We start from the raw sequence: 15,306 nt of genomic DNA, 5'->3' as shown, positions 1-15,306 counted from the left end.
TCACTTTCCCCTCTGCAAAGCACATTGTGTTTTTTAGATCCCAATCAGAAACATCACATCCAGCTTCACATGTGTAGCCGCAGACGGAGGTCAAGGCAGGGTCGGGAGGATGAAATCATGCTGTTTTGTGATGAAATAAGAGGACGGTGAGAATCTGTGGGAGTCTAAGGTCCAGCTGACTGGGTGATGGCAAAATTACCTGGAATGAAGCGACAGTCCCACTTGAGGCTTTGAGAGACACTGTACATGTGGACGGCATTTTAATGCAGAGACTGCTGCAATAGTCCCTGATTATCTTCCCATTTTATTGCTTTAGAAATGAATCCTGGGGCAGCAACTGTGCAGCTTTAGCAGATGTGAAGCAAACGATTGGCAGCGAATTGAGAGATAAGCCTCAATTAAAACCACATACATCAACATTAACCTCAATGTGATTTCCTGTTGATCAGATTCATCGTGTTATGCAGATTCGGGTAAAACTAAAAGTGGGTACAGCTTGGTTACTAGACAGTAAACAAAATTCACTGGATTTTTGAAGCAATGACTTTGATTTTAGATGTGTGCAGCCACCCAGACTGATGCTCGGAAAAGCAAACAGGGTCTCCACGCTCTCCACAACGCGTAATAACATCTCATCATCTCTGTCATACGCACAATATTGATTTGATTTCATTACACCAGGGCAACCGTCTTTTTTGCACTGCCTTTGGCTAGTATGGAGCTTCTTTCTGGTCCCCAGGGACTCATGGCCCTTACGCTCACATTATGAGCCGGTTGTGTGTGTGTTTGTGTGCAGCATGCCAAATGAGAGCCATGTGTCACAGTGCACACAGGCTGCCTGATGAAGCCATTATTTCCTACAGGCCTCAGGGGCCTTTGGTGAAGTTGGCATCCATTTTCTCTTCCTTTCTTATTTTCTTTCTCTCTTTGGATTCTTTTTTTTATTTTGCATTGACTGTCAAAACTTTCGATGTGCAAAAAGCATGAAGGATGTCCTTGGCCTCTTTCTCGAATCTTTCATTAACTGGTTTGATAATTCTTATGAGTTGTGTTCTTGTTTGCCTCATTTTCCTTTATTAATTTTTTTATGCGAGCTTAATGAATCATGGTGCATTTTTATCAGACAGCAGTAAAATCTAGAGCAGGCAGCCCATTAAAGGAATCCAAAGAGAGAAATATTGCAGAAATTGCATTTTGATACTGATTTTCATGTAGGTAATGTGAATGAGGCTTCGAAATAACAAAAAAAAATACCGTAAAGGGTGCAATATGTATGAGGAACAGAGATTGAAATAATATGTAAGTTACATTCAGATCGCTGTTTACTTTTATAAAATGGGAATTTATGGTCAGAGTATTTTAATGGTATAGTTCAGGGGTGGGCATTCCTGGTCCTGGAGGGCCACTGTCCTGCAAAATTTAGCTCCAACCCAAACACACCCGAATGTCATTTCAAAGTCATACTGAAGCCTTTGATTGGGATTTTTGGGTGTGTTTGATTAGGGTTGGAGTTAAACTTTGCAGGACAGTGGCCCTCCATGACCAGGAATGCCCACCCCTGAACTATACCTTTAAAATAAACATGGTATAGTTCATCCAGATGAAGATTTTGGCATCACTTACTTCATAATGTTTAAATCATTTCTTAGAAATGCTCCGTAACTTGTTATTTGCTTAATATTGGGAATAAACCATAGACTGTACAAAAATATGGATGTAGTGTCCGTTGAAGCCAATAGTTGGCAGAGCATGTCATCGCCATCTTGGTAGTGCATCACTCACAGATATCTGAAATCGGGTAAAGGGCCGGGACGTGTGTGAAGCTGAAGTGGCTGGTTGCTGACACCACGCCTGTCTAGCTCGGCGGTAGTGACAGCAGTGGCAATTCACCCGTCACTCAAGTGGCCACGCCCTTAATTTTGGCTTAATATAATTTAAACGGATGAGTTACATAAAAATTCCCCCCCCCCCCTTACGGTTATCATGAAGGGTAAAATTAGCTATATAGATCAAAATCACTTTTTGTACCAGGCCCTAAAAACAGTTATTTCTGCTGAGTTTAAAGAGCACCAATTATCCGATTCACAATTTTACATTTCCTTTGGTGTGTAAGTGTGTATTAGTACATGTTAACGGTATTACATACAAAGGTACATACCCCAAAGTTAACAATGACGCGAGTTATCGCCTCCACTGTAAATCTCTTTTCTTGGACTACAACAAACACGGATTGCAGGCTTCCTGGGATTGGTGATGCAGTAAAGACCGACATTATCATAATTCCTCCTGCTTCGGACTCAGCCTGTAAGTTAACTCCTGTTAGCATTGCGTTGTGCGAGAATCTTTCAAACATGGTAAGGAGCGTCACATTTCCGGCTAATGTCAGAGGTATTCAGGCCAATCACAACGTACAAATTAGTTGGCCAATCAAGGACACAGAGCTTTTCAAATCGATGAGTTTTGTACATGAATCAGTGCGTTTCAGGAAGAGAGGGAAATCTGGAGCTACAAAAATCTACAGTATGTGGAAAATGATGTGTTTTTAACCATAAACCACGCAAACACATTGTATTTTACCAAATACACAAAATAACGCTGGTTTTTAGCAATGAAATAGGTACACTTTAACATGAGGGTCTATGGGAAGTGGCCTGTCAATGAACTGCTTTTTAATTTATTTATATTGGAGAGATGGGAAGGTTGCCCCTCGGAATAAACATTGAAAATGTTTGATTTAAAATTACCAAAGGCATGATTCACCAAAACTCAAAAATTCTACATAAAAAACGAATATTATTTTGAAGGTCATGTTTTGTCACTTTTTGTATTTTTCAGATATTGCTAGAGGCAACTGTGGACCGTCGAGGTTACATCGCTGTGGATGACATACTCCTTTTGAATTACCCCTGTTGTGAGTACCTCACAGTTGTCATTGCATTGTGTTGTAGTGCATTGAGTTGGATGAAAATGTAAGGGACTGTGCAAATACAAGGTTTTCATAACATATTTTTTAGATGTTTGCTTAAGCTAATCTATGCTGGAGATAAAAACATTTAAAGGAGTTTTAGCTATCATTATGGGTAACGTTTCAATTAATTTTGCTTAAAGCCCCCCCTAACCTAAAAAATGCACTTTTAAATGTGTCTCTATCAGAAAATGAGTCTCATGAGTTCATGTGTGTGCAGAAACCACAATCAGGTTATTATACGAATCCATCTATTCTTTGTCTAATCTCCTTTAAACTGCAACAGTCACACAAAACAGGCTGTTGGGGATCCTTTAGCAATGTGATGTCACATTGATTATGCCCCAACCATAACCGTCCACAGACTCCGCCTTATGAGCGCATAGATCAACCTTCTGCCAGAGACACATGTTTTGATGTAGTCCAAAGCACATGTGTAAGCGCTCTACCCCCTTTTTGCATTCAGGGAGTGGAACAGAAGCTTTCTTTGCATTTAAAGAGACACACACAAAAACAGGGTGTTTTTCATTGCAGCCACAAATGGCCATTTCCACATCTTATAATGACAGATCTGTGGTTTATTTTGAGCTGAAACTTTACAGACACATTCTGGGAATACCAGAGACTATTTTAATATTGCTGAAAACACCTAGGTTAGTGGTCCTTTAATTTTTTTTCCTAGAAGAGAAGGTATGCATCAGATACCTAGAAACACAAGACCAAGTACGTGAAGACATTGTGTTAGCACTAATAAAAGTCCTCATGAGGTCTTTTTTCAGGAACGAAATCTGAGCAGGATGCTTTAACCAAATTCTCCATTTGCTCCGCTTTAATCTCATTGCTGTAGAGAAATTGAGATATTAAAGAGGGTTTTTTTGCAGTAAGTAATATTAAACCTTTACTGAGCGATGTCTGCATCTGTATGTTCCATATGTATTAGTCTGAGGGAACTTGAAGCCCGCTGGTCGTGGGCATGATGAGATAGCCTGCTAGCTGCTGGACATAGTGGAAAACAAACAAAACAAAGATGTGGTGGATCAGAGCAGGGACGAGTTGTTGTGAGAGCATGTGTGATGTGAAGGCTCTGCGTGTGCGAAGCTGTGAAGTTTTCATTGCTGAAGGGGAATGCAGAAATCCTTTAAACATTCCTAATCCAGCAGAGCTAGACGCTTCATTTTGTATGCTGACTGAAGGCTGGAAGTTAAATTGTAATAGGCGTAGCAGTGAAGGACGTTTTTATGAAATAAATTATGTATGACTTAAATGATAAATATCAAAATAAAGTCGTTTTTATTTTTTTATTTTTGGTAATTGGTGTCAAAGTACTTTTAAGTCAACATAAATTATAATTGGCCATCTTGACCCTGACTTCCTTAATGCATGTTTCTCTTCTTATGTTTGTTGGTGCATATATAATAACTTTTTATTTGGAATTATTTTATTACACTTAGACTCCAGGCTATTTAATAATATCACCCAATAACCTAATAGCAGTGGTGGCCGGTGACTTTTTTTTTGAGGGCGCATGACGCGAAGTTCGTCACAGCATGTATGTAGCCCGTCATATGTGTGGTTCTTCATTTCAAAATATGTGTTTGGCGCGTCGAGTAAACCTATGTGCATCACGTGTCTTTTCAAAATAAGTGCCTGCTGCAGACGCGTCTAAAGGGTTTATGATAAAAGAGACGCTCGCGTTTGCCAGATACTCGCATAATCTCATGCCTAATCAGAGTTTACTGTTAAAAGGGCCATGGCAGAAGACTTTTTAAAGATGTCAAATAAACCTTTGGTGTCCCCACAGCACATATGTGAAGTTTTAGCTCAAAATAACATATAAATAATTTATTATAGCATGTTAAAATTGCCACTTTGTATGTGTGTGCAAAAATGTGGCGTTTTGGGTGTGTCCTTTAAAATGCAAATGAGCTGATGAAATTCAAACACTGATCACAATGATGGTGGTTTGTTGCAATTAAAACTCAATTGTGCTTTTCTCTGGACTAAATGGAAGTGCCGTGGTTGGATAGTGCAGATTAAGGGGTGGTATTAATACAATAAGAGCTCCTAATAACATCATAAGGAGAGCCAAATTTCAACGACCTATTTTTTCATGTGCTTGTAGAGAAGGGTTTGCCAAAACTAAGTTACTGGGTTGATCTTTTTCACATTTTCTAGGATGATAGAAGCACTGGGGACCCAACTATAGCACCTAAACATGGAAAAAGTCAGATTTTCATGCCATGGCCCCTTTAAGGGAGTGTCTTGCATGTATTTTGTGAACGTGAGCGTCTCTTTTATCTAGGGATGCTCCAATCGATCGGCCGATAATGCTTGCTATGCTTCTCAATGAATTACGGCGAAATGCCGCTACATCCAAAAGCCAGGGGGCGCTCTCGTGCAGAAACTCAGAATGCGCTGTAGATGAAGAACAATACACACGCAGCTATGATGACATGTCTAAAGGATATATTTATATTGCTGTTCTTCAAACCTTTTCAGGTATTTTCATGATAATAAAGAATATGTTTAATAATTATGTTTGAAGAGTGTTGCTTTTTCAAATGCATGTTATAAACGACTCAAACTAACAGGGATTTTAGATCTATAAGGACTTACTGATCAAAAGCCGTAGTACATGAAATAGCTGTGAATAAGATCGGCTGTCCGATTCCGAATAGTGATCGGCCACGTATTTTTAGTGGAGATCGGCATTGATCGAAGCATCCCTACTTTTATCATAAACGGTTTTGACGCATATGCAACAGGCACTTATTTTGACAAAACACGTGATTGCACATGGCTGACATGACACAACAAACAAATATTTTGAAAACACACATGGCACTCCAAAAACACATATTTGGTATTTATATTTGGTACATAATATGGTATTTAGAGGTTTTCACATTTGTTTTACATTTAGGGACGGACGATATTGACCCATTTTCATATCGCTGTAATTTTGGGAAGTAAGGCGATATGCACAAAATATATTTTTCTTTGGAAAGAAAGTTGAATGAAAGTTTCCATACACGTGTGACTCAATATTGTGCCCAGATTTAACTCAATTTTTCTTGTTGAATGTCCCGTTTTGCTTTAAATTGAAACTTTTCAACATTTCATTCCTCTCTGACAGGCATTTTTAAGACAAGAAGCCTTGTACAATATTAGCATGCTCATGTAGTTGTCTTTGCTAACTCGCAACCGTTTATTAAAACAGAAGGCTGATTCTTTCATCTAATAGGCTCTGACAGGACAATTATGAACTGTAATTGTCACTGATGTACTAAAATGCATTTCGCTGTCCAGCCCCCAGCCCACAGGGACCGTTGAAGGTCTGGATATGTGGTTCACCGCAGCAACGTAATGCTCACTCATGGTTAACAATCCCTTTCCACAACCCCTGAGGGACACCCTAATGCTTTTAAGGCTCCATAAAACGGTTTTGATATCTATACATATTTAAACAGAAAAAAAACTGTCAAAGTGCTATTAGGTGGCAGTAAAGTGCAACTCTAAACAAGCAAATCAACAGATGCCGCGGTCAAGAAAGCTCATCTCTGCCGAGTCTCTCACCACCTCCCTCCTTCAACCCCCCCACCACACTTCCTGCAGGCGGCAGATGGCATCATCTAAGCCCCACTGTGCACATTAAATAATTAAAACTCTCATCAGGACCTGGACGCACATTGTCGAGGGTGGCATTGCGCCAGACTGCGGAAATCACCATTTGGGAAGACAAGCCAAAAAGGGAAGGAAGAGGAAAGAGGGAATAAAGAGGAGAAGGTGGATGCTTGTTTGTCAAAGCTGATGGAAATAAAAACGGCTTTAAGGAGGCTAGTCTGGTTTGCTGGACTAAGCTGGTTTAAGATGGTTTATAGCTGATAAGCACAAAAAATTCACCAGCCTGAATAGGTTGAGTAGTTTTTCTTAAGAACCTATATTGCATCAATTTCAAGGGAGGTTGTGGTTTACGCTTACAGTACAGTGGTTTTCGTCATACCAGTGTTTTGGCGAATACAATATTTATTATTCAAACAATACTTCAGGACACAAATTGACATAGTTTATATGCTGGCAAGAACATGTAACATATTTCAGTCTTTATTTTTTCTGTGAGTTGGCTCATAAAAGCATGAATTGCATATAACATACTGTCGTGCATGCCCTGTTTTTCCACTTTTCCATCAGACATGGTCTCCATGCATTTTTACAAACAACATAACAAACCAACATGACAAACCAAGCTTACAAATAGATAACAGTTTGGTGTGAATGTTAAAATTGATTTTCTGTTTGATATCAAATGTCGGTTCTCTGGGGAATCTGCACTGAATGACACATTTTTTTAGGCCATGACTTTGTATCTAGTAGATTCACCTTGAGCAAAAACCCTGTGGTAATGGAAGACAAAATGATTTAAAGCACAGGGTTACAAATCTAACCAGGGCAGCCCTGTTTAAGGCATCAAAGTTGAATGCTTGTGCTTTTATGCCTTGCTGCATTACTGCGCATATTAAGGATAAATTAGCCAAAATCCCAAAAATGGTAAACAAACGCACTTGGGATTTGGTTATGAAATGGAGTGAAGCTCAAAAACAGTTTTACTTTGAATTTTGCAAAGCTCTCTGGATTTAAAAGCTTTCATTATGGTCCTCTGGGGTATATGATAGTTTATATTCATGCACATTGAGGAGAATACTTTCAAACCACCACCATCTTAATCAAATCACATTGTCCAAATCCAGATTATATTGGAATCACATCCGCCGTGTTAATAACAGCATGCATGTTCATTTTAATTAGGTTGAAATATAAGACTTGTATAATAAATTACGACTCCTTGTTCAAGCATTAAATGTCATTAATTACATTTATTAGGGATCTTATATACACCACGCATTGTGGTGAGCACCACGATAAAAGTGATTTTCATGTCCTTTCATTACCGCACAAGCAGAACTTCAGTAGTTCAAGATTTATTTTTTATAAATTATGCATACACTGTTTAAATAATAATCCAACTGGGCTGGCTGCATTTCTCACAGGAGCTCTCCAAATCTAAGAGACTATACAGTGTTAACTATCACATGAAACTGTTCATCCTTCCCAGGGGCATTTTTCACTTGACACCCGTTCAAAGACATGATTAAACACAAAAATCTTATACATTTTACTGATAGTATTTTACTGTTTACCATCTTTATTGTATGCATGGAGTATGGTGATGTTCCTTCTTTGGTTAGACATTAAAGAATTAGTCAATTTTCTTAAAAAAATCCAGATAATTTACTCACCTTAATGTCAATCAAAATGTTGATGTCTTTCTTTGTTCAGTCTAGAAGAAGTTATGTTTTTTGAAGAAAATATTCCAGGATTTTTCTCATTTTAATGGACATTAATGTGTGTGATGAGCCAGCGTGACCTCACGTAATACGTCATCACGTCAAGATGTCACGGTGACGTATGCGAAACTACGCCCCAGTGTTTACAAGTGTGGAGAATGAGTACCGTTCCGACGTTGTTGTATGTCGAATGATACTAATTAATGTCTTTGTGTCAGTTTATTGTTTAAAATGGCATTTCATATATGTAACGTGACCTTTCGACGTCATTACACAATTACGTGAGGTCGCGCTGGCTCGTCACACAGCCGGAGGAAGTCAAAAAGTTGTGGTTTAAAAGTGCATATTTTTTATTGTTCTTGCCAAAAATGACAATCGTTTCACTAGATAAGACCCTTATGCCTCGTTTGGGATAGTTTAGAGTCCTTTGAAGCTGCAATTTTAAACTGCATTAAAACTGATAAGTGTTGGGGTCCATTAAAGTCCATTAAAATGAGAAAAATCCTGGAATGTTTTTCTCAAAAAACACAATTTATTCTCGACTGAACAAAGAAAGACATCAACATTTTGGATGACATGATGGTGAGTAAATATCTGAATTTTTTTATAAGAAAATGGACTAACCCTTTAAAGGGACACTTTTTGGCTTATTTTCCAGCTCCTCATTCAGGCGCAATCATCAAGGTCTTTGCTGCCGCACCATGGGTGCAGAATGCGCTATGATAATAGGCTGTGGCCAAAATTAGTCCCCAGCTATTAAAGGTTACCAAGGGGACAATTTTTGGGCGCTGCTTAATTTCATTGCGCCTACTGCATCCATGGTGCAGCAGCAAAGTTCATGATTATTACGCCGGATTAGGCCATATCGGCCTAGAAAATCGCAACTTTTAATTTTCTGTTGGTCTTAGTACACAATGTAACTACAGAAGAGTCAAGTTTTAGATAGGAAAAATATAGAAAACTATTTTGGTTATTTTTGAGCGCGATGCTAATGGTCTAATTAGATTCAATGAATTATGCTAAGCTATGCTAAAAGTGGTACCGCCAGACCCAGAGATTGGCTGAATGACTTCCAAAATGGTAAAGAGCTGAAAATAAACATATTTTCAAAAAAGTGGAGTGTCCCTTTAAAAACTAAAGGATTTTTACCTTCTCTTTATGCACCCATTTTTTTTTACCACATCAGGCTATTAAAAATCTAGAAAATGGTCCAATGTGTACAATGCATGTACAATGTATAAAAATTACCAATGGGTAGTATGTAATGGTATTTCATTTTATGTTATGCCTGCACTGTATTTTTACATTGACTTTTGATGCATTTCACATTTTAATGCGTTTCACAATTTTCTTCCAGGATCAATGAAGTTTCTTATCTACTGCTTTTTCTATCTTATGTAATCCTTGGGTATATATTAAGTTACAAAAATGCTCCTGCAAATAAATAGAAGTGACTTTTCAAAAGGTCATACTGCAGTGTATCTGAGCTCTTATGAAAATCAAAGAACATTTAAAGGAATCATGAAGCAAGATTATCTAACCCTTATTTTGTAGGATTATCAAATGTCTCACATAGGCCAAAAAAAACCCAACCTACATCTGGACAATTTCACCTTATACTAAAAATAAAATCTAACATTACAAAGATGAAAAAGTATAGAATGTCCATTTCTTTATAACCTAATTCAGTCTTTGCTCTCTTTTCTTAGATAAAGCTCCTCATTTCTCTCGTCTGGGGGATGTGGAAGTTAACGCTGGACAAAATGCCACCTTCCAGTGTGTGGCAGCAGGGCGTCCGTCTGAAGCAGAGAAGTTCTTGTTAGAGGTGAGATTCACTTTAGTTTTAATGAGCTTATAAAATTTAGTTTCGGTCAAATTATACTTTACTGAAAAAGACCAGACTTAAGGTTGCAATTTGTCAAGGCTAGTTGATAAAGAATGTTGGTGGCAGGCTGCTTAAGTAAGGAGGGGTTTGACATATTTCGAACCACATTTTTTAAAATATTTTTTAAATAACTATTTAAACCAAGAGTAAAGGCAGTTCAATGGGAACAATGTTCAATGACACATTTACATTCATGCATTTGGCAGCCACTTTTATCCAATGCACTTTTATTTGCAGTGCATTTAATCTAGCTGCACATTTTGTATCAAATTTATGACATTTTGCTAACACAGTGCTCTCTGTTAATAATTTATGGATGTGGGGTTTAACCCTTGTGTAACCTTTCTATAACCACCCCAGATCTTAAACCACTATCCTACAACACAATGTCACTTCTCATTTGAAATAGGAGAGATGCACTGTGGCTTACAGTGTAAATCTTCTAACCGAAACTACTGTATGTGGTGACAAGTTGACAGAGTATTTTTAGGTCTCAAGATTACTATCTTCTTTGAGAATGAATGTTTTCTTCTGCTATCAAAGGTGAAATTAAATCACATGGATGATTAGTCACAATTCAAGGTCAAGGACAGCTGCGTGTAGTTTCAAGCTGTCACATCCACACACGATTTTGCAATAATCGATGTTCTCCAGCCCTCCCATGTGCTGTTCCTCGAATAAACACAGTGGGAGATCTATGACTCCTCCATTACACATGGATGTTTCCCACTTTTTAAATAAATGTGTATCTTAGTAACAGCTGCCGTCCAGTATCTGGCTTTACTTTAATCATGAAACCAATGCCAACTTACAGTAGGCCAGTTGAGCGGATGGCTCCGTATTCATACCTTGTTTGGTCTAGACAGATTGTCCGTAGCTCTCTCGTGCGCCATCAGATGTGTTTTCCTATCTGGCAGTATGTTGAAGTTGATTGCTAGGTTGAATAAAAGGCAGAGCCCTTAAAGGATGGATGATTGTGAGTTTGGCTATGTTGTTTATACGTCACCGGCGCAGAAACACATTTTGGTTTGTGTGGCCTGAAGCCACATTTAAAGGTTAAACGCTTTAGTAACCCCATAGTAAACAAATGCGTGCAGTTGTGTGGCAACCACAGACCTCTTTCTTGAGTGCTTTCCACTGGTAAGTAAGCACTCTGAGTGCTCTCATTTTATGTCCTGACTATTCAAAGTGGAAAGAAAGGAATGCGCTGACATCGTGGATGGATTCCATTCACACCACCATCTCACATTAAATTACCTGAGTCTCGGTGAAAGGTTGCTGTTATCAAGTGTGGTTTTGGGTGAGATACCTGTCTGCTTCCTTCTGTAACAAGCGCCACGTTGCAGTTCCCAAACACTCAGTTATATGCAAATACTGTAGCTATAAGTTTTTAGACAATATTTAGAAATGAAACAAAATAAATGTAGTGGAGTGCGATTTTGCAAGCAAAAACTAAAAATAAATTATATATATTTTATTTACTCACACTCATATTTTAAATTTTCAGACTTTCTTTTATAGTATACTATAAAAGTGAAGGAAATTTAAGCTGTCAAATACAAAAAGGCACCTCAAAACTTTTATAATGGTACTCCATAGGATGTGTGTGTTAGACACACACAAATTTAAAGTGCTCCTATGGTCTGATTCACAATTTTACATTTCCTTGGGTGTGTAAGTGTGAATTAGCTAGTGTTGGGCGATATGCCCCATTTTAAGATCGTCCTATCGTCAACCTGTGAGATCGCCGATACATGATAGTATCGGGGGGCAGGGCAGTAGTTTACTAATTTATTTATTTGTTCATTTTTTACTTATTTATGACAAGTCAGTTGATTGGTGGACAAAAAGAAGCAAGGGCAACACTGTCATAACCGCAGCCTCCTTAAAACTGATGGCATTAATGCGAGCGCGTCATTAAGTCCAGCCACTCTAATGCTGCGTTCAGACCAGCCATGTAGAGGCGTCAAGCGTGAGTGATTTCAATGTTAAGTCAATGTAAATACGCTTTGACGCGTGTCTAGAGGTCTTGCGGTGAGGCGTTTAGGGCGAAGCGGTAGACACAATTTTGCCTCATTCGCGCATCTAGTTTGGATGAATGGTGTGAATTGTGCATTCCCACGGCAAACGTGTGAGTTGAAAAATTTGAACTTTGGCAGGAAAACGCGCAGCGTTAACGAATCAGGAGCTTGCTCTAGTAGTGACGTGATTACAGGAAGTGAGTGGGGTCGCAGAAGCCCCTCCCCTGATGCAAATTTCCACGTAAATGTCTTGATGACTAGAATGTCACGCGTGAATAAAGCGAGTAAACTCAAAATGTTCAAGCGGCAAACTAGACGCAGTAGATGCGAATTTGACACGTCAAACGCGGCTGGGGTGAACCCACGGTAAAACTTCCTGCGTGCCATGAAGCGGGAACAACACACTCGCTGGTTTTACCCTCTGTGCGCTTAACAACCTCTCTAGTGCAAGAAAATGTCAGAGCCGCGCGTATTACAAATTCAGGTGCTGCGCGCATTCCGTGCCGCGCGCATTCTGGTCCGAGCAAGAGTTCAAGACGCGCACATTGAGTCCACGTGCGTGCAAGAAAGAATCCGATCATTAACAGCTCTCTCGCGCAAAGTAAACCCTCTGCAATGCCCATGTTAATGTGAAACTATGATGATAATAATAATAATAACTATTGTCATGAAAGCCTGCTATTAGCGATATGTCTGATGATCGTCACTACATGATACTATCGTCTATCAGCACAACCCTACACTCTAAAAACAAACGGTGCTATATAGCACCAAAAGTGGTTCTTTGCTCGTAATCATAGAAGAACCGTTTTTAGTGCCATATAGCACCGGTGAAGCACCAGTGAAGCACCTGTGTAGAACCATATAGTGCTATGTAAAACCATATTTGGTGCTATAGTGGTTCTATATGGCCCCTATATGGTTCTACACAGGTGCTTCACTGGTTCTTCACCGGTGCTATATGGCACTAAAAACGGTTCTTCTATGATTACGATCCAAAGCAACAGTTTTGGTTCTATATAGCACCGTTTGTTTTTTTAGAGTTAGTATTAGTACATGTTAATAATATGCAAAAGGTGCAAACCCCAAACTAAACGATGACGCGAGTTATCGTCTCCAATTTCTTTTCTTGGACTACAGCAAACACATGAATTGTAGGCAACAGTTTACTTTCTGGGCTTGTTGACGTGGACAAGACCAATATTATCATAATTCCTCCCGCTTCGTACTCAGCCTGTAAGTTAACTCCTGTCAGCATTGCATTGTGAGCAAATCTTTCAAACATGGTAAGGAGCGTCACATTTCCGGTTGACGTCAGTATTCAAGCCAATCACAACATACAGATTAGCTGGCCAATTAGGGACACAGCGCTTCACAGATTGATGAGTTTTGTACAAAATCAATGAACCAGTGAATTTTGAACCATAAACCACGCAAACATATTGTATTATACCAAATACACAAAATACCGTTATTTTTTGAGCAATGAAATAGGTGCTCTTTAAGTTGCTTTTTAATAATAATCGAAAATTCCCATAGGTCATGTAAAATGCTACTTGAATGGTGTGTTTCTTAAAATGGCTATAGTGTATCTTAATTTTTCTTTTTGTCTAGCGGCATAACGGTGAAGTTTCCTCTGGTGGTTCTGTTAAGCTCTTGGGCCGCAACCGGTTTTCAGTGTCCTTTCAGCTAGAGGACGTCCAGAAACCAGAGCAGGACCTCTATCGCTGTGTCACGCAGTCCTCCAGAAGTTCCGGTGTTTCCAACTTCGCTGAACTCATTGTCAAAGGTAAAACGCTTGTTTTCTTCCTTCTTTATCCATTTTACTGGCCTTAATGTGCAAGATAATGGGATTCTGACTGAACCCATGTCATTTTCTTTTCATTGTATGCTTTTGCTATTATATGCTTACGTCTTTTGTCACAAAATTGTCAGTTTTGTAATAAGGATGTGTTTTGTGCAGTCGTAATGGAAGTCTTCCATTTAATACGGGTGTTTAGTGAAGTGTACATTTTTTATAGGTTTTGTTTGCCGTGAAATGAAATGTGCTAATGCTGAAGGGTGTAATTTTTTGTTGAAATACATTCTTCCGTCCCAGATTCATATGCAGAAACTATAAGTACTGTAATTCAGCCAGTTTGATTTCTAGTTTGAATCATGTAAACAATGTGGCACTGTAAAAACATTGCTTGAGATTTCCACCCAGCTCAGCATGGATTGTCTGAAACAATGGATTGGGTTTGGTTGCGACTATCTGTTTAAAGACACAATATGTAATTTTCACAACTAGATGTAGCTTAATGACGCTGTGAAGAAGCATTGAACGATAAAGGTTGTCTTCAACTGCTGATGTACAAACATGTTCATGGATGACGTAATGAAATATAGTTTTACAAAAACTTTTATAAAAGAGCAGCTCACGTTCACAAAATACTTGCAAGACACTCCCTTAACAGTAAACTCTGATTATGCATGAGAGTATCTGGAAAATGCAAGTGTCTCTTTTATCATAAACCCTTTAGACGCGTCTGCAGCAGGCACTTATTTTGACTAGACACGTGATGCACACAGGATCTCTCGAGTGGATGCGCAGAACACATATTTTGATATTACGAACCACACAGATGACGAGCTACATACATGTTGAGTACGGTCCGTGTACGTTTTGATAGTTTGTCTCCTCGCCCAAACCAAAAAACGAAACAACGAGAAACCACATGCCCCTCGTTTGTCGCCCCAAACAAAAAAACAAAAACCGGCAAAAAGAGAGCCGCTCCTCCGCTCCCGGCCCCCGAATCCAAAAACGAAAAACGACCAAACCAAATTCAAACAACAGTCCGATTTTGGTTTTTGGAGGTTCCTTTTTTCATTTCTCCGTTTGAGGATCTACATTAAAAGAAAGACAGGCCGGTCACGCGACCCGGAAGTTATATTAAATACAGCCTATCAAAATAATAGCCAAGGTTTTAATTAGAACGGTCATAATGCAGCACTAACGTTACACCAGAGTAACTTTAGAAGAAAAAAAATTAATAAATAAATAGGCTTATATAAACCTGGACCGAAAGAAATATGTTGGCAACAGTTTAT

General features: G+C 38.9%; 1 protein-coding gene across 1 annotated transcript in view; it reads left to right on the top strand.

The window, feature by feature from the left end:
- The window catches only part of ptprub (protein tyrosine phosphatase receptor type Ub), a 269,588-nt gene that overhangs the window by 149,956 nt on the left and 104,326 nt on the right, over positions 1-15,306 (top strand). The window contains exons 4-6 of the mRNA XM_073872305.1: positions 2,836-2,911; positions 10,020-10,135; positions 13,831-14,005. Coding sequence (XP_073728406.1) covers positions 2,836-2,911; positions 10,020-10,135; positions 13,831-14,005 — 367 coding nt within the window. The remainder of the gene's footprint in view (positions 1-2,835; positions 2,912-10,019; positions 10,136-13,830; positions 14,006-15,306) is intronic.

This window comes from Misgurnus anguillicaudatus, chromosome 10 (genome assembly GCF_027580225.2).
Source record: "Misgurnus anguillicaudatus chromosome 10, ASM2758022v2, whole genome shotgun sequence".
NCBI lineage: Eukaryota > Metazoa > Chordata > Actinopteri > Cypriniformes > Cobitidae > Misgurnus > Misgurnus anguillicaudatus.
The sequence above is the reverse complement of the archived record's forward strand: the minus strand, read 5'-3'. Positions and strand labels throughout refer to the sequence as shown.